Consider the following 20,227-nt stretch of genomic DNA (forward strand, 5'->3'; position numbering starts at 1 on the left):
GCTTGGGGAAGGAAAATTTTTGCAGAGAACAAGGTGCTTGCAAAGGAACTGAAAGGGTGTCTTTTTAAGAAAGAAAATGGAGGAGGGAGGGGCAGCTTGGGGGAGGAAAGATTTTGCAGAGAGCAAGGTGCTTGCAAAGGAACTGAAAGGGTGTCTTTTTAAGAAAGAAAAGGGAGGAGGGAGGGGCTGCTTGGGGGAGGAACTTTTTTGCAGAGAACAAGGTGCTTGCAAAGGAACTGAAAGGGTGTCTTTTTAAGAAAGAAAAGGGAGGAGGGAGGAGCAGCTTGGGGAGGAAATTTTTTTACAGAGAACAAGGTGCTTGCAAAGGAACTGAAAGGGTGTCTTTTTACGAAAGAAAAGGGAGGAGGGAGGGGCAGCTTGGGGGAGGAAAATTTTTTGCAGAGAACAACGTGCTTGCAAAGGAACTGAAACGGTGTCTTTTGAAGAAAGAAAAGGGAGGGGCGCCCCCCTTGCCTTTCTTCCTTCCCACTCACCCTTTAGCCTAGCCTTGCTTCTTCCACCCGCCCCCTTTAGCTGCTCCTCCCTGCCCTCTGTTCGCCTCCCTTCTAAAGTTTGGGATTTTCCTGAAGGATTTGCAAGCATTATTTGCTTTTACATTGATTCCTATGGGAAACATTGTTTCAGCTTACGAACTTTTCACCTTACGAACCTCCTCCTGGAACCAATTAAGTTCGTATGATGAGGTACCACTGTACTAGTTATCTAACCTGATCTAACCAGCAAATCCCTAAGTCAGCATTTCATTTTTTTTTTCTGTCTCAAGCACAAAGTCTGGAAGCAATTTCCAGATAGAAACAAAACTAGATAAATTAAAACAGTTAAATTTACCATGTCTGCTAACACAGTGTTTCCCAACCTTTTTTGAGCCGCGGCACATTATTCATATTTTCAAAATTCTGGGGAACACTGAAGGGGGGGCGGGGGGGCGGGGCTAAAGAAAAGTTTGGACAAAAAAAAATCTCTTCCTCCATTTCACTCTATTTCTCACTCCCTCTTTCTCTCTCTTCCTTCCCTTCTTTCTCTCTCTTCCTTCCCTTCTTTCTCTCTCTCCATCCCTCTTTCTTTCTTCCTCTTTTTTGCTCTTTCTCTCTCCCTCCTTCCCTCCCTCCATGTCTTTCCCTCTCCCTCCTTCCCCCCTCTCTTTCTCTCTCTTGCTTTCTTTCCCTCTCTTTCTCTTTCTCTCTTTCTCTCATTCTCTCTCCCCTCCTTTTTCTCTCTCTCTCTTTCTCGTTCACCATGCCGGCAACAGAGAGAAAAAGAAAGAGAGAGAGAGAGCTGGAGAGAGAATGGAGGGCGCCGTTGTCTTCGCCTCCGCCCGCCGGCTCTGCAGCTAAGAGGCAACAGCAGCCATCAGCCTCCTCGCCCTCCCAGATGTTCCCAGCGCCCGGCCACGCGCCGCCTCCCGTTAGCCCGGCTGACCTTTCCCTGCTGCCGTTTTCTCTTCATGGCGCAAAGCCACACAGTCCCGGACTCCCGGATCGCTCGCTTTTCCGGCCAGCAAGCGCGGCGCGGCGCTTTCCTGGGCAGATGGCTTTGCTGACCGGAGAAGCGAGCGAGTGCCATGAAAACGGCAGCAGGGAAAGGTCGGCCGGGCTAACGGGAGGCGGTGCGCGGCCGGGCGCTGGGGACGTCTGGGAGGGCGAGGGGAGCCGGCGGGCGGAGGCGAAGACAACGGCGCCCTCCATTCTCTCTCCGGCAGCGAAGGAGAGGGGGCGGATCACGCCCCAATACAGGAGGCGGCGGCGGAGGAGGAGAGTGGGCGGATCGGACGGGCAATGGGGCAGGGCAGAGAAGCCAGGGGCGCGTTTGGCCAGAGGCACCGTGGGGAGGCAGGGGCGGCTGCGGCTCCCTTTACTCCTACTGCCGGACCTCCCCGCCCCTGCCTCCTTTTTCCCGCCTTCCTTCTTTGGGGCCCAGCCGGAAACAGCTGCATCGGGCAGTAGCCGGGGGACAGTTGCAGTGGGAGCTCCAGGTTGGAGGCACTGGCGGTCCGGCACTGGCAGTGCCCCGCCCACCTGGAGCTTCCTGCGGCACACCTGACCGTGTCTCGCGGCACACTACTGTGCCGCGGCACACCGGTTGGGAAATGCTGTGCTAACAAGCCATCGTAGAATTCTTGTAGATATGGAATTTTGAAGGACCCTTTTCCAGTGTCATATGGATAAAACTGATGTAGGATATTGTAGGATGATATTATTGTTGTTGTTTTTGTTGTTGTACTGAAAGACTTACCTGTTGTTGGGGGGGGGGGGTTGTGTTTTTTTAGCAATGTGTATTTACAAGTGAAAGCCATCTCTAACCTTGTGTGGAAGTATCAACGTTATCATTTTGTTATGGCTTACCATGAAAAACCCATCCTGCCTCCCCCACTTATTATTCTCAGCCACCTCGCGTCTTTGTGCTACTGCATTTGCAAACGAAGAAAGAAAGATAAAACTTCAGATGGGCCAAGTAAGCACCGGCACTATATATAGTGTCCTTTTTTCTTCTTCTTTTACCTTTAAAAAATGTCTCTGGGTATCTTTATTTATTTTTTTCAATATATTTTATTAATTTTCTTAAAATAGACAAAACTGACAAACATACATTTAACATGGAAATGGGGTTGTATCTTCCCCGCTTATTCTAGAAGTAAAATTTCAATACAGAAAAAAGAATACAGTGTTCCCTCGATTTTCGCGGGTTCAAACTTTGCGAATAGCCTATACCACGGTTTTTCAAAAAATATTAATTAAAAAATACTTCCCGGTTTTTTTCCTATACCACGGTTTTTCCCACCCAATGACGTCATATGTCATCGCCAAACTAATATTTTTTGAAAATAAATAACAAAAAAATAATTATTGTTAATAAATAATTATGTTTATAAATATCAGGATCACTAAGTGTCTTATTCAATGGTGAGTACCAGTAATAATGGTGAGTAAATGGTTGTTAAGGGAATGGGAAATGGTAATTTAGAGGTTTAAAGTCTTAAGGGAAGGCTTGTGATACTGTCCATAGCCAAAAATGGTGTATTTACTTCCGCATCTCTACTTTGCGGAAATTCGACTTTCACGGGCAGTCTCAGAACGTATCCCCCGCAAAAATCGAAGGAACACTGTACATTCAAAAAATACTTAAAGTCAACTTATTACTTTAAATGAAAAGAAGAAATTTGTTTTATCTTATATAATAAATCTCCAAACATTAACTAATTCTAACATAACTCTTAAATCATATCCCTACTAATACAATTCTAGAATTTATAAAGATTCCGCAATTAACGGAAGAACAACAAGAAAGTTTAGATAGTCCAATAACAATTGAGGAACTTCTCACAACTATTAAAAAGCAAAAAAATAATAAAGCAACTGGACCTGACGCTATATCGGCAGAATGGTATAAGAGCCTTCTCTGTGGCGGCCCCGACCCTCTGGAACCAGCTCCCCCCAGATATCAGAGTTATCCCCACCCTCCTTGCCTTTCGCAAGCTCCTTAAAACCCACCTCTGTTGTCAGGCATGGGGGAATTGAAATTTTTTTCTCCCTTCCCGCTAGGCTTATAGAATTTATACATGGTATGTTTGTTGGTATGATTGGTCTCTTAAATTGGGGCTTTTAGATTACTTTTTGTTCTGTCTGGGTTCCCCCAGACGCCAACGCCAACTAAAAAGAGTAGCCAGGCACACTGGTAAAAAGCAAAGTCATTTTATATCTTTGAAAACAAACACAGATAACAAAAACTGTTCTTACAAACTGGAATGCTGTGAAGCTTCACAGAAGAGTCACGACGGCCAGACAATACAACAGGCTTCTTGCTGGCACACACACCACTGTAGATAATAAAACCCACGCCTCCCCCAAGTTTTCAGCCTTCGAGGCCACAAGCCAGAATCAGAGACGCCAAGGATCAAAGCAAGGTCACAGGACTCCCAAAAGATAACTCTCCACAATACAGGAAGGGCGGGCCTGCCTTTTCAACCTTTCTGAGGAGAACCACACCCAAACCCAGCTGTTGCCTATTAGGGATGGAAATACCTGGCTAATTGTCCCCTTCTTTGTGCTGCCCTTCTCTGCCTCATATCTATGATGGCTTGTGCGTTCTCATCTAATGACTCCAGGCTATTCGCTGGGGAGAGCTCCCCCCCCGGGGGTCTCAGGCTGTTCCCCCTCCTCCTCGTCCTGACATTCCTCTTCCCCGTCTGCCTGGTCCTCCTCCTCCTCCTGTTCCTCGTCCTCCCCCTCTGAGCATGGAGCCGGCAGAGATCCAGCCGTTCCCTGAGGAGCCTCAGACTGAATCACAACACCTTTTTAATATTAGATTTGTTACATTGTTTTTTATTGTTGTTAGCCGCCCCGAGTCTTCGGAGAGGGGCGGCATACAAATCTAAATAAACTAAACTACACTAAACTAATTATCTTCCACTGATCTCTGCATTTTTCTTGTCTTTTTTTTTTTGGGTATGACAGACTATTTGGAACTTCTAAAACTGACTGTCTTTTCTGTTCCGTAGAACTGTTTCTAACAGAAGAAGATCAGAAAAAGCTTCATGATTTTGAAGAGTTGTGTGTTGAGATGTATTTCAGTGAAAAAGATGACAAATTCCATTGTCGGAGCGAAGAAAGAATTAGAGTCACCTCTGAACGGTAGGCAAATAATTCAATCACAAAGTTCTTTTTTTTTTTTTAAGTAGAAGTATAAGCAGCGCTCAGCCATTTCTCCATTAATAATAATAACAATCTGTGCTTATTTTTGGTTTTGAAAAACACCAAGGCATGGAAACCTGATATTCTGGTTCATTTTTGTACACAATATAACAGGAAAATCATCTTCAGAAGCTATTAATTGAGAAGGAGATAAGTTCAGAGTAATGGTTCAAATAGAAATGTTTCATGGCATTTCCATGGAAAAGCACTTTATGCGCACTGATCTTTTATTTATTCATTCATTCATTCATTCATTCATTCATTCATTCATTCATTCATTCGATTTTTATGCCGCCCTTCTCCTTAGACTTAGCAATAGCACTGTTTAACAGAGCCAGCCTATTTCCCCCACAATCCAGGTCCTCATTTTACCCACCTCGGAAGGATGGAAGGCTGAGTCAACCTTGAGCCGGTGATGAGATTTGAACCGCTGACCTACAGATCTACAGTCAGCTTCAGTGGCCTGCAGTACAGCACTCTACCTGCTATTCTACCTACTTTCTTTTATGGAAGAATAAAAGTCCTTTAGTTTACAACTTGTTAGATGTCTAGCATCTTAGATAAGTTGTGGCCCGTCAGCCACTGCAGCAGGCAAATCAGATGAGCATCAAGGCAACCTGAGAGGTCCGAGGGGGAAGAGGGAATGGAGTTCTCAGAGAGACAGAGTGACAGAGCCTGGGCTGTCTGTCAGCCCTCAGATGGACAGTCAACAGCCTCCGAGTCTGGAGTTGGCGGATGAGGAAGAGAAGAACAGCTGGATCCAGTGCCTGATGTGTGGATGCATAGAAGGCAGAGGAGAGGAGAGCACGAATCCCAGCGACCGGTCAGGTCCCACAGAGTTGGCCTTCTTCGGGTCCTGTCGACTAAACAATGTCGTCTTGTGGGACCCAGAGGAAGAGCCTTCTCTGTGGCGGCTCCGACCCTCTGGAATCAGCTCCCTCCAGAGATTAGAACTACCCCTACCCTCCTTGTCTTTCGTAAACTCCTCAAAACCCACCTCTGTCGTCAAGCATGGGGGAACTGAGACATCTCCCCCTGCCTGTGTAGTTTTAGTGCATGATATGACTGTATGTATGTTTTTTATATTGGGGTTCCTTGTTTTTAGATTTTTTAAATGTACAATTGCTATTTTAGATCTTAAGTTATTAGATTTGCCAATACATATTGTTTTTTATCACTGTTGTGAGCCGTCCCGAGTCTGCGGAGAGGGGCGGCATACAAATCTAATTAATAATGATAATAATAATGATAATGATAAAGATGATGATGATGATGATGATGATAATAATAATAATAATAATAATAATAATAATAATAATAATAATGGATCTATGGGCTGGTGTTTGGGACGGAACTGCCACTGCTGCTATCAAAGTCCCACCCTAGCTCTGGCAGGGGGCGGAGAGGAATAGGTGAGACAGACAGCTATTCATCTCCCTGCCAGATGGACTTGTTAGCCTGCAGTTAGAGAGAGACTTTTTGCCCCGGTTGCTGGCACTCCTAATAAAGGAATCTTTTGAGTTCACGTCAGAGGGTTTGTCGTGTTTGGGGAACTGGGTCAGAACAACATGCCTGAGACCTTTTTTTTCTCTCTCTCTCTCTCTGATTATTTCTCTCCAGCGTCGAGCACATGTGCATCCAAATCAAGGAGGTTGGCGACCGAGTCAACTACATCAAGCGTTCCTTGCAGTCGCTGGACACGCAAATCGGCCACTTGCAAGACCTCTCCGCTCTCACCGTGGACACGCTGAAAACGCTCACCGCGCAGAAAGCCTCGGAAGCCAGCAAGGTCCACAACGAAATCACCCGGGAGCTGAGCATTTCGAAACATCTGGCCCAGAACCTCATCGACGACGTTCCCTTAAGGTCTTCCGTGTGGAGGAAGCACAGTATCGGCAACGCGTTCGGCTCTTCTTTCCCCCAAGGAGGCCTTGAAACTAATAATGCGGTGCTCTGCAACATACCTATGCAAGAAGAAAAGGATCCAGGACATAAGGGGGATGAATTCCATTTTCCCGAGGCCAGTTCCTCAGGCGGTGCCTTACTTCCAAAAGCTCTTTCTCCCACCGAACTCCGTCAAAGGGTACAGGGTATACAAGCATCCAAATACAGTACTAAAGTTAAAAAGGGGGGCAGTTCTTTAAACAGCCTACCCTACCTGACGTCTCTGTCCGCTAAGTTTTTTGTGAGCACGCCTTCTCAACCCCTTTGTAAAAGCCAGCTGGGAAGCACCTCAAAGGAGGAGGACGCCCCTACCCCGAAGGCTGCCGAAGGAGAAAACGCCGTCGAATTCGGTGCGTTTGTGGGTAAGTATCGCCAGCTGAACAGAGGGCACCAAGCTGTCGCTGGGGGTTGTTGCAAAGTCCCGTCTTCGGGCTTCCTTGGGCTCGTTTCCACCTCCCCGAATGGTGGAGGGGATGTCAAGCCTGGATTGATTGAGGAGGAAAACGATGCTCCTGCGAAAAACCTTTCGGACCGAGAGAATGGCCAGAGCTCTTCCAGTTGGGCGAAGGCTGTCGCCCGAAGGAAAGGACCGTTGACTATTGCTAAGGAAATGAGAAGCGTTCCTTGCAGCGGATTGGGGAAAAAAACACAGGAAGTTGAAAGGCTGAGCAGAAGCTTTCCGGAAATGTCCATCAGCTTAAGGGTCACTGCACAACACCAGAAACTGTGGATCAAATCTAAAGTGCAAGGTTTGATTTATCAAGAATTGTGTGGTGCCTTTATGGATTTTGGTGGTACTTTTGGTTGCACTCTGCTTTTAATACCTTGATTTCTTCCAAGTTTTCCAAGTGGTTCCCTTGTTTGTGAAAGTGTCAACTCCTCTTTTAATATATATATATATATATATTGAGTTGTGGGCAATATTTTTCAGACATAATAGTTGTTGTGTCTGTCAATGGCAAGCCAGAGCTTAGAATTAAGAAGAGTCCTGCTCTGTTGAATGTTACGTTTCTATCTTGATGTAAAATATCAAGACAGCTATACAAAAATATTGTCTGTTCCGCGAAAAGATGTAAAATTCCTTGTACAAATTTCTGCTTGAGTAATGGGCTCTGTTAACTTCTGTCACTATGTCTTAAGACCTACCACTGTTTTGTTCACTCTTAAGGAATGGGCTACTACAACAAATTCCCTAGTGTAAATCAAAATTTAGTATACTTAACTTTTCTTCCTAATAGCAAAAAAAACCCCAAACCCATACCGCAACCCCTCTAAATTGTATTACTTACTTGCATCCTCTTTTAATTGAAAAAAATCAAAACAAAAACAAAATAGTGGCAGGATGGTGTTTGTTGAGACATTGGGAAAGAGGTGTACTAACAAAATGTGTGGAGTTTAGATAATATCTAATTTGTTTTCCTTGTAAGTCACCTTGGGTTTGCTTGGAATGGTTTGTTTTGTGGCGTGAAAATAACTGATAATATAACATAGTCTGCAAACTTATTGATAGAGGTGCTGGATGTGAGTTCCCATAAACTGCCATTGTCAGAGTATCAATTGGGGAAGGTTAACTTAAATTAGGGGTATTCATGGCCTTCATCCAGTCCTGGACAGCTAGTAATGGACTCCCACAAAATCTGTACATTTGAAAAATGGCTTGCGTATTTGTGGATGGGAAATCCAGTGTAAATGTGGACAGGGCAAGCCATAGTTCCTTACATAGAAGTTATAGAATAGGAGTAAGTACTTCTAAAGTTGGCATGTGTCTTTAGCCTGAGAGAAAGAAGAGTACATGTGCATATCAATTTTTTTTTTAACTTTGGGGAGATTTGTACACTGCTCAAAAAAATAAAGGAAACATTTAAACAACACTTTATAACTCCAAGTAAATCAAATTTCTGTGAAATCAAACTGTCCACTTAGGAAGCAACACTGACAATCAATTTCACATGCTGTTGTGCAAATGGAATAGTTGTGCAAATGAAATATTCAATGAGAATGTTCTGCCTGCGTGTTTCAACCGCCCGTAATTACAGGGTAATTAGTCCAGGAAGACACACACCACAGGATAAAAGGAAACCCCAAAAGTTTTTATAAACAGAAAAACAGAAACAGCTCCCCTTTTAAATGTCAAAGGGATTTTCTGGTACACACAAGGCACAGGTTAAATGCAATCCAATTGCTCACCCAATAACTGGGAAATTGGGTCCAATTCTAAAGTCCAGAGAGTCCACACACAATCTGGAACAGCACAAAAACCACTATCTTGACGAAACAATGAATCAGATAAACTGCCATGAGACTAAAACACCAGGCTGCACTTTTATCTGAAGCACTAATTACAGCAGCCCCACCCAACCACAGGTGGCCTCATTTTCTCTTGTAATAATCCTTCAGTTGTTGTCTCCTATGCATCACTCTACGCATGCGTGGATGTGTCATTAATTCTTGTTCAGAATCCAGGGATGATACAGATGATTGATCTCCTCCTGGGCTGTCTGCCAAACTCCCCTCTTCCCTGTCACTCACGCTTCCTTGGTCAGAGGAGGCTTCGTCGGCAGATTCCACCGGGAACAAAACAGGCCTGCGGCATGTGGATGTTTCCCCCACATCCACCTGCACATTCCTTGGGGCAGGAGCCGGGCCAGAGCTAACCACAACAGAGAATATTGCATTCATTCAGATCTAGGATGTGTTCTTTGAGTGTTCCCTTTATTTTTTTTTGAGCAGTGTATTTTGAAATTTTGATTATAATCCAACTCTGCGTTTTCTACCAAAAAGCTCTTAGTAAAAATGTTAGCATCCATGTTATGTACTCCTAGAAAACAAAATGAGACTGTTTTTTTGAATATAGCAAAATGAAATGTTATCCTCCCCCCCTCCAGGTCAAATTGGTTTTTTTCAGGTCATCATGATGATGGCAGTAGTATTGTGATGGTGATGATGGTGATGACTTTATCCTACAGTATTATGTATACATAAGGTGCAAACATAGCTCTTGCCTTCTACTTTACCCACAGCAACAACCCTCCCAGGTGGATTGGACTGACAGAGAGAGAGAGAAGGAGAGAGTGGCCCAAAATCACTTAGCTGGTTTTCACACTTAAAGAAGGCCTAGAACAAAGATCTTCAAACTTGGCAACTTTAAGACTTGTGGACTTCAATTCCCAGAATTCTCCAGGCGGCTGGAGAATTCTGGGAATTGAAGTCCACAAGTCTTAAAAGTTGCCAAGTTTGAAGATCTCTGGCCCAGAACCTAGTCTCCTGATTGCTATGCCACCAACCTCATCACCACATCAGAGAGGCCACATAAAAGATAACTGTTTCATGGAGAAGATCAGTGGAACTGAATCTTTTAAATACATTTTTTTTAAAGTTTGCGTATTTTCATATTCCAACAGCAGGTGAATAATAACAATTGTACCTAAATCTGTAACCATTCTTGTTTTTGCATGGTGACGCTGCTGCCATAGGTCACAGGGACAGCATGGAATTGCAGCGGTTTAAGGAGACACCGACAACCAGCAAAGAAAAAAGTGACAGCATTGAAGTAAGTGGGAGGAGAGATGGGAACAATTTAGCGGTCGACTATTGATGTAGAATTTATACGCAAGGAAGGATCTGCTGGAAGGATCAAATGTACCAATGCCCCTTTTGAAGAACTGAACCAAATTGCAGTTTCAGAACACAGAAACCTATGGGTGTATTTTGTGTGTGTGTGTGTGTGTATGTTTGCTTTTAAGTCATACTTGATCCTAGTAAGTATCTTGACAAATCCCTGTAATTTTTTTCTGGCAAGATTTTCAGAAGTGTTTGCCATTGCATTCTTCCTGGGGCTGTGAAATAGAGGTTACCCAGCAAGCTTTTTGCAGAAAACAGCTCTAGAACTCCCAGTCTTCTGGTTTCTAGCCTGGTGCTTAAAACTACTGCACCGAACTTTTTTTTAAAAAAAAATCCTTGGATTTTAAATGCATAGAATAGAATAGAAAATAATAAGAGAAGGATAGAATAGAACAGAACAAAACAGTAGAATAGAATATAGAGCGCTGGTGAGACCACATTTGGAATACTGTGTTCAGTTCTGGAGACCTCACCCACAAAAGGATATTGACAAAATTGAACGGGTCCAAAGACGGGCTACAAGAATGGTGGAAGGTCTTAAGCATAAAACGTACCAGGAAAAAATCCTTGGATTTTAAATGCATAGAATAGAATAGAAAATAATAAGAGAAGGATAGAATAGAACAGAACAACACAGTAGAATAGAATATAGAGCGCTGGTGAGACCACATTTGGAATACTGTGTTCAGTTCTGGAGACCTCACCTACAAAAAGATATTGACAAAATTGAACGGGTCCAAAGACGGGCTACAAGAATGGTGGAAGGTCTTAAGCATAAAACGTACCAGGAAAGACTTAATGAACTCAATCTGTGTAGTCTGGAGGACAGAAGGAAAAGGGGGGACATGATCGAAACATTTAAATATGTTAAAGGGTTAAATAAGGTTCAGGAGGGAAGTGTTTTTAATAGGAAAGTGAACAAGGGGACACAATCTGAAGTTAGTTGGGGGAAAGATCAGAAGCAACGTGAGAAAATATTATTTTACTGAAAGAGTAGTAGATCCTTGGAACAAACTTCCAGCAGACGTGGTTGGTAAATCCACAGTAACTGAATTTAAACATGCCTGGGATAAGCATAGATCCATCCTAAGATAAAATACAAAAAATAGTATAAGGGCAGACTAGATGGATCATGAGGTCTTTTTCTGCCGTCAGTCTTCTATGTTTCTAATAGATAGAACAGAACAGAATTCTTTATTGGCCGAGTTTTCGGAGAGGGGCGGCATATAAATCCAATAAATCTAATCTAAGTGTGATTGGACACACAAGGAATTTGTCTTTGTTGCATATGATCTCGGTGTACCTAAAAAGACAAGATACATTTGTCAAGAATAATAAGGTAGAACACTTAATGATTGTCATAGGGTACAAATAAGCAATCAGGAAACGATATTAATATAAATCATAAGGATACAAGCAATGAGTTTCAGTCCTGCAGTCATAAGTGGGAGGAGATGAGTGATAGGAATGATGAGAAGACTAATAGTAATAATAATGCAAACAACTAAAACAAAGGTTAAAGCCACATCAGAACTAATCAGTTTCCGGTCACAATTCAAAGTGTTGGTTATGACATTTAAAGCCCTACATGGCATTGGACCAGAGTACCTCTGGAACTGCCTGCTACCGCACGAATCCCAGTGACCGATAAGGTCCCACAGAGTTGGCCTTCTCCGGGTCCCGTCGACTAAACAATGTTGTTTGGCGGGCCCCAGGGAAAGAGCCTTCTCTGTGGCGGCCCCGGCCCTCTGGAATCAACTCCCCCCCGGAGATTAGAATTGCCCCCACCCTCCCTGTCTTTTGTAAACTACTCAAGACTCACTTATACCGCCTAGCATGTGGGAGTTGAGACACCTTTCCCCCAGGCTCTTTTATACTTCGTTTTATGTTTGGTATGAATGTATTGTTTGGTTTTTTAAATAATGATAGGGTTTTGTATGTTTTTTAATATTAGATTTGTTCTACTATAATATTGTTTTTATTATTGTTGTGAGCCGCCCCGAGTCTTCGGAGAGGGGCGGCATACAAATCTAATAAATAATAATAATAATAATAATAATAATAATAATAATAATAATAATAATAATAATAATAAACTAATGGCTTCCTCCTTCCCTTTGATAGGAGCAACAGGAAGACTTCAAAAAAGCAATTCTGGAAGGCATGGAGAAAACAAAAGAGAAGGTAAACTATTCCAAACATTCATTTCTGCACCAGGTCTGGGTGACATTGCTCATATTTCATATTTCTAATAATATGATTGGAGAATGATAGGAATTGTTGCAGGTTGGGAGAATCTGACATGATTGCTGTTGAAGAAAAGCATCTGCCAACAAGTGCACCACTGATTTTAGTAGAATAGTGATGATGGCTAGCATTGTTTTCTCTTTAATGTACAGGTCAGCAGTAATACAGAAGGTCCTCTAAGACATGTTAGTTCATGTGAAGGCTTTAGTGACTATTGTGATGCTGCACGATCAGAGCAAAGTAAGTATTAACACAAACATTTTCATTTTTATTTGGTGCATTGTAACTACAATTTTTAAAAACCTGAAGAATCATTTTCTTGGATACTGTATCACCCCAGTAAGCTAACAGACCATAGACAACGTTGCTGAGGATTATATACTGAGCTGTGTACTTGGATCAATTGAATATTTATTTAAATGTTATCAGCCAATGGTAGATGATAAATCCATTAAAATCATTTAGTTGACTGCGGATCCTAACTGTAAGGTCCATTTATTTTAGCTCACAATAAGAGCAGAAGAGCATCTACTGAGGAGAATCACCAGGTGGACTCCAAGGCAGCCTTACTCACAGTGAGTAAAAACATAATGCAAATTGTTATTTATTTTATTTTATTTTATTTTATATTTTATTTATTTTATTTTATTTTATTTATTAAATTTGTACGCCGCCCCTCTCCCTAGACTCGGTGTGGCTCACAACAGTAATAGAAAAACAATGTACAATACAAATCTAATAATTAAAACTAAAACCCCATAATTTAAAAAACATGCATACAACGTACCATACATAAACAATATAGGCCTGGGGAGTTATTTCAGTTCCCCCATGCCTGATGGTAGAGGTGGGTTTTAAGGAGTTTACGAAAGGCAAGGAGGGTGGGGGCGGTTCTAATCTCAGGGGGGAGCTGGTTCCAGAAGGTCGGGGCCACCACAGAGAAAGCTCTTCCCCTGGAACCCGCCAAATGACATTGTTTAGTCGACGGGACCCAGAGAAGGCCAACTCTGTGGGACCTAATCGGTTGCTGGGATTCGTGCGGCAAAATACGGTCCTGGAGAAATTCTGGTTCGATGCCATGAAGGGCTGTTATGCATTTTTCATAAAATTTAAAACAGCAGAACCCAAGAATCCGAAAGTGAAACTTTTCAGTAATTGACAGAAAGTAATAGTGATCCCTCGATTTTCGCGATCTCGATCTTCGCTAAACGCTATATCGCGATTTTTCAAAAAATATTAATTAAAAATATTTTCCCACCCGATGATGTCACTCTCTTCCTTTCTCATCTTTCTTTCTCTCTCTCTTTCTCTATCTTGCTTCTTCCTCTCTCACACTCTCTTCCTCCCTCTCTCATCTCTTTCTTTCCTTCTCTCTCTTTCTCTATCTCTCCCCCTCTTGCTCTCGAGCAGCGCGTGGGCGGCGGGGAAGACCCAGGGAAGGTTCCTTCGGCCGCCCAGCAGCTGATCTGCTCGGCAGCGCCGCAGCAGCGAGGAGCCGAAGATCCGGGTTTCCCCTTTGCGTAGGCGGCGGGGAAACTCGGATCTTCGGCTCCTCGCTGCTGCGGCGCTGCCGAGCAGATCAGCTGCTGGGCGGCCGAAGGAACCTTCCCTGGGTCTTCCCCGCCGCCCACGCAAAGGGGAAACCCCGATCTTCGGCTCCTCGCTGCTGCGGCGCTGCCAAGCAGATCAGCTGCTGGGCAAGGGCGCGCATGCGCAGATGGTGTTTTTACTTCCGCACCACTATATCGCGAAAAATCGATTATCGCGAGGGGTCTTGGAACGGAACCCTCGCGATAATCGAGGGATCACTGTTTATGACAAATTTCAGTGTTGACATAGTGTTCAAAATGGTGGATACGTCATCTTTCAAAATGCCTTTAAAATGTGCTGGGAATTTTTGTATCTCTTGGGCTGTTGGGGAAAGAGCAAAGTGAAAAAAAATTGAGTAGAATATTCACAGGTCACATTGGTATGGTGATTGTTTACATTTTCACCCAAGCATTGGAATATCAGTGGAAACTTGATAGCAGTGTCACAGAGAGAATCCATCAATCCATCCTTGTACTCATGCGTTAAGAGTAGCGTGAACTGCAATCACAGGACAGATCAGGAAGTCTAGCATTTGTTGTAGGATGGCAGAGGTGTCATGCTCAAGGCCTGGGGACCAGATCCAGCCCATGGGGTGCTTAGATTTGGCCTGTGGGGCTGCCCTGGAGGCATTAAAGGATTGGCCCGTGGTGCCTCTGCCAGCAAAAATGGAGCTTTCGAAGCCCCCTCCTCCATGGCCTTCCTTATTTTCACTGACAAAGGGTTGCAGGAGGCCATCACAACCGAAAACTGAGCTACGAGTAATGTCAAGCTGGCCATGCCCCTCCCTGGTCACGCCCACTCCAGCACCTTGAGGTCAAACACAACTCTAGTGCTGCCCTCAATGAAACGGAATCTGAAATCCTTGTAGTATGGAGATACTACACGAATCCCAGCGGCCGATTAGGTCCCACAGAGTTGGCCTTCTCCAGGTCCCGTCGACGAAACAGTGTCGTCTGGCGGGATCCAGGGGAAGAGCCTTCTCTGTGGCGGCCCCGATCCTCTGGAATCAACTCCCCCCCCCCCGAATGCAGCTGCGAGAGCAGTCATGGGCCTACCTAGGTATGCCCATGTTTCAACATCACTCCGCAGCTTGCATTGGCTGCCGATCAATTTCCGGTCACAATTCAAAGTGTTGGTCATGACCTTTAAAGCCGTTCATGGCACTGGACCAGAATATCTCCGAGACCGCCTTCTACCGCACGAATCCCAGCGACCAATTAGGTCCCACAGAGTGGGCCTTCTCCGGGTCCCGTCAACTAAACAATGTCGGTTGGCGGGCCCCAGGGGAAGAGCCTTCTCTGTGGCGGCCCCGACTCTCTGGAACCAACTCCCCCCAGAGATTAGAACTGCCCCTACTCTCCCTGCCTTCCGTAAACTTCTTAAAACCCACCTCTGTCGTCAGGCATGGGGGAACTGAAACACCTCCCCCGGGCATGCACATTTTATGTATGGGATGTTTGAGTGTATGCTTGTTAACAAAATGGGGTTCTTTTAAATGTTTTAAATTATATTTGGATTTGTTACAAACTGTTATGTTATGCTGTCAGCCGCCCCGAGTCTGCGGAGAGGGGCGGCATACAAATCTAAATAAATAAATAAATAAATAAATCAGGACCACCCTCCTTGCCTTTCGCAAACTCCTTAAAACCCACCTCTGCCGTCAGGCATGGGGAAATTGATTATCCTGGGCCGTTCCGTTTTATGCATGGTATGTATGATTGGTTTTATATTATTTATTTATTTATTCATTCATTCATTCATTCATTCTTTCTATTTTTATGCCACCCTTCTCCTTAGACTCAGGGCGTCTTACAACATGTTAGCAATAGCCCTTTTTAACAGAGCTAGGCTATTGCCCCCACAATCCGGGCCCTCATTTTACCCAGCTTGGAAGGATGGAAGGCTGAGTCAACCTTGAGCCGGTGATGAGATTTGAACTGCTGACCTTCAGATCTATAGTCAGCTTCAGTGGCCTGCAGTACAGCACTCTACCTGCTGCACCACCCCGGCTCATATTAAGGGTTTTAAATTTATTTATTTGATTAAATTGTTTTTAATAATTGGATTTGTATGGTTGTGAGCCGCTCCGAGGCTTCGGAGAGGAGCGGCATACAAATCTAATTGATGATGATGATGATGATGATGATGATAACCTTGAAGAAGAAAATCAGTTACTCAACAGCTTCTGCATTCTTTCATTCTTGAGTGTCATCTCCGTATTCCTCAGAATAGACAATTGGGTACAGCTGAAGTCATCACAATTGATCTGCTCATTCAGCAATTTAAATTATTTTCCTTGGATCAGCAAAACAGCATTAGACAAATTTAGCATGACAGACCATACAACAGGAACATGACAACTGCATCGTGGTTTGACGTTAAACCCAGCAATTAACTTTCTATTTCTGGTTTTCCTTTCCAGGATTGGTTGCAAGGTCGAACTTCTTACAGAAATGAAATGTAAGTAAATCATTAAAGGATTCTGGACTGAGAATTATCTTCTATGCCTTTGGTTATCTCCAGAGATCAATAACTCTGCTATTCTTGAGACTATCTTGATTTGACGTATAAGAATTCCTACAGAAAAGAGTGCAAAGCGAGGAACCATGAGATAATGTAGCTTTGACTATAATATTTCATTTGTCAGGTTATGTTAATAGGAGGCATGACGGTAGCTATAACTATAAATTATACTTTATTTTAACGCCCTGTATTCTTAATTGGATGATTGGGTGTATAGCCTACATTACATGGTAGTACTCCTCCTATACAGACATTCCCTGTTGTAGGATACCCTTCCTGAGGAATATCTATCTATCTATCTATCTATCTATCTATCTATCTATCTATCTATCTATCTATCTATCTATCTATCTATCTATCTCTATCTATCTATCTATCTATCTATCTATCTATCTATCTATCTATCAGATTTGTATGCCCCCCCTCTCCGTAGACTCGGGGTGACTAACAACAATAATAAGACAATGTAAACAAATCTAATATTTAAGTTAATTTAAAAACCCCAATTTAAGAAACCAATCATACATACAGACATACCATGCATAAATTTTATAAGCCTAGGGGTAAGGGAAAGTCTCAATTCCCCCATGCCTGATGACAGAGGTGGGTTTTAAGGAGCTTATGAAAGGCAAGGAGGGTGGGGGCAACTCTGATATCTGGGGGGAGTTGTTTCCAAAGGGTCGGGGCCACCACAGAGAAGGCTCTTCCCCTGGGTCCCACCAAACGCCATGGTTTAATTGACGGGACCCGGAGAAGGCCAACTCTGTGATACCTAACTGGTCGCTGGGATTGTTGTGAGCCGCCCCGAGTCTTCGGAGAGGGGCGGCATACAAATCTAATAAATTGATTTGAATTGAATTGAATTTGTGCGGCAGAAGGCGGTCCTGGAGATTTATGTTCCTTTATAATAAATATGAGAACATTAAAATTCAAGAAACGCAAATCTCAGTATTAAGTTTTAATGGTGTTTCTGTTACGTGTAGGTCTTCTGAGGAAGATGCATTGAATGGTAAGTTATTGCTTGCAGAGTTCCTTAATTTCAGTCTTTATAATGACCTTTCTTAAATTCAATATATCATTCAGCTTTAACTGCAGACTAAAAGTATCTCAGTAAAAACATTGGTGGATATTTTAGTACCTTAGCTAGAAATGTTCTTTTTGTTCTCATCCAGGAAAAGCCAAAATGAAGTTGTCTTTCTTACATTGAAGTTTTAATTCTCCATGTTTTGAACATCAAGGGGTTTTTAAGCAAATAAATTTGAGTGTTAAAGTTTATAACGTCTTTGGTGCAACGTCACTTGAAAAGCTTCATTTTTTGCATTAAAAAATATGACACATTTTATTAATTTAACCGTGAAGCAAAGTATGCAAAAAAAACAATAGGACCTTAACTTACTTGTTTATTTATTTTAGGTATAGCTTCTCCTTTCAAGCCCATTATGGATACCACCTACTACTATTCAGGTCAGTCTCCTAATCTCCAGAAATGAAGTTTAAATTTTTTCTTTAAAGCCCTCTAATTCTTAATCTACAACAGATTCCCTTGTCTTTGTCTACAGCTGTGGAGAGAAATAATTTGATGAGGTTATCGCAAAGCATACCATTCACCCCTGTGCCTCCAAGAGGTATGAATTTTCATTGATGCATTTCAAGTTTTTCGAGGTGACCTTTCATTGGGTCAAAATAGACCTGGTAGGCATAAAACAAATTATATATTATACCATTTAACATGCAAGAAAACAAATTCAATTCAGTTCAATTCAATTTATTAAATTTGTATGCCGCCCCTCTCCGAAGACTTGGGGCGGCTCACAACAATAATAAAAACAGTATAACAATGGAACAAATCTAATAATAAAATTACATTAAAAAACCCCAACAATTTAAAAACCATACAACACATACATACCAAACATAAAATATAAGAAAGCCTGGGGGAGATGTCTTAATTCCCCCATGCCTGGTGATATAGGTGGGTCTTGAGTAACGTGCGAAAGACAAGGAGGGTGGGGGCCGTTCTAATCTCTGGGGGGAGTTGATTCCAGAGGGCCGGGGCCGCCACAGAGAAGGCTCTTCCCCTGGGGCCCGCCAAACGACCAGTAAGACCCCAAAATCGTACAACCGTGATATAAAAAAAGCAAATTGATTGTCAGTAGATTAATGGATTAGGCCAGTGATGGCGAACCTTTTTTTCCCTTGGGTGCTGAAAGAGCGTGCGCGTGTGCGCTATTGCATATGCACGAGTGCCCACACCCGTAATTCAATGCCTGTGGAGGGTGAAAACAGATTCCTCCACCCCCGGAGGTCCTGTGGCAGCCAGAAATTGCTTGTTTCCCAACTTCTGGTAGGCCCACTAGGCTCGTGTTTTGCCCTCCCCAGGCTCCAAAGGCTTCCCTGGAGCCAGGAAAAGGTAAAAATGTCGTCCTCCATCCCCCCAGAGGCTCTCTGGAAGCCAAAAATGCCCTCCCAGAGCCTCTGTGTGAGCCAAAAGGCCCTCTGAAATCAGCTCCCCACAGAGATTCACACTGCCCCCACCCTCCTTGACCTCCGCAAGAGTCTTAAGACTCATCTATGCCGCCAGGCTTGGGGCAATTAGACTCTAGCCCCCTGGCCGACGAATGTTATGCATGGTTGTCGTTTGAATGGGTATGATTGATTTTTAATATAATTGGGGAGTTTAGATTAGCTTACTTAGTTTTAAGTAATTGGATTTAGCTTACTATATTGTTCCTTTTTATATGTTGTAAGCCGCCCCGAGTCCTCGGAGAGGAGTGGCATATAAATCCAATGAATGAATGAATGAATGAATGAATGAATGAATGAATGAATGAATGAATGAATGAATGAATGCCTAAGTGCTATTGTGCTAGTGCTAAGTGCTAGTCGGGGTGGCGCAGCAGGTAGAGTGCTGTACTGCAGGCCACTGAAGCTGACTGTAGATCTGAAGATCAGCGGTTCAAATCTCATCACCAGCTCAAGGTTGACTCAGCCTTCCGTCCTTCCGAGGTGGGTAAATGAGGACCTGGATTGTGGGGGCAATAGGCTGGCTCTGTTAAGAAGTGCTATTGCTAACATCTTGTAAGCCGCCCTGAGTCTAAGGAGAAGGGCGGCATAAAGATGGAATGAATGAATGAATGAATGAATGAATGAATGAATAAATAGTCTTCGGAGAGGGGCAGCATACAAATCTAACAAATTATTATTATTATTATTATTATTGTTATTGTTGTTGTTATTGTTATTGTTATTATTATCATCTTCCTTACCTGTATTTTGAACTTTATTCTGGTGACCTCGTAGGAGAACCCGTCACTGTGTATCGCCTCGAGGAGAGCTCTCCCAGCATCTTGAACAACAGCATGTCTTCCTGGTCTCAGCTGGGTCTCTGTGCCAAAATCGAATTCTTAAGCAAGGAAGAGATGGGGGGAGGTTTGCGACGAGCCCTCAAGGTGGCCTGCACTTGGTCCGAGTACGACATTCTGAAATCAGATCACCTTTACATCATCAAATCGTTTCTCCCCGAAGTCGTCAATACCTGGTCAAGCATTTACAAAGAAGACACAGTGTTACACCTTTGCTTGAGAGTAAGTTGT

At 43.3% G+C, this 20,227-nt stretch overlaps 1 protein-coding gene across 3 annotated transcripts in view; it reads left to right on the top strand.

The window, feature by feature from the left end:
• Positions 1-20,227, top strand: part of TRPM7 (transient receptor potential cation channel subfamily M member 7) — a 100,342-nt gene that overhangs the window by 71,442 nt on the left and 8,673 nt on the right. For 2 of the 3 annotated variants that reach the window (XM_070762361.1, XM_070762359.1), the window contains exons 24-35: positions 2,288-2,472; positions 4,517-4,649; positions 6,330-7,402; positions 10,127-10,203; positions 12,399-12,458; positions 12,674-12,761; positions 13,026-13,096; positions 16,534-16,571; positions 17,618-17,643; positions 18,048-18,098; positions 18,194-18,259; positions 19,935-20,218. In XM_070762361.1, the coding sequence (XP_070618462.1) occupies positions 2,288-2,472; positions 4,517-4,649; positions 6,330-7,402; positions 10,127-10,203; positions 12,399-12,458; positions 12,674-12,761; positions 13,026-13,096; positions 16,534-16,571; positions 17,618-17,643; positions 18,048-18,098; positions 18,194-18,259; positions 19,935-20,218 (2,152 nt within the window). The remainder of the gene's footprint in view (positions 1-2,287; positions 2,473-4,516; positions 4,650-6,329; positions 7,403-10,126; positions 10,204-12,398; positions 12,459-12,673; positions 12,762-13,025; positions 13,097-16,533; positions 16,572-17,617; positions 17,644-18,047; positions 18,099-18,193; positions 18,260-19,934; positions 20,219-20,227) is intronic. The other variant, XM_070762362.1, reaches the window with a different exon arrangement.

This window comes from Erythrolamprus reginae, chromosome 10 (genome assembly GCF_031021105.1).
Source record: "Erythrolamprus reginae isolate rEryReg1 chromosome 10, rEryReg1.hap1, whole genome shotgun sequence".
NCBI lineage: Eukaryota > Metazoa > Chordata > Lepidosauria > Squamata > Dipsadidae > Erythrolamprus > Erythrolamprus reginae.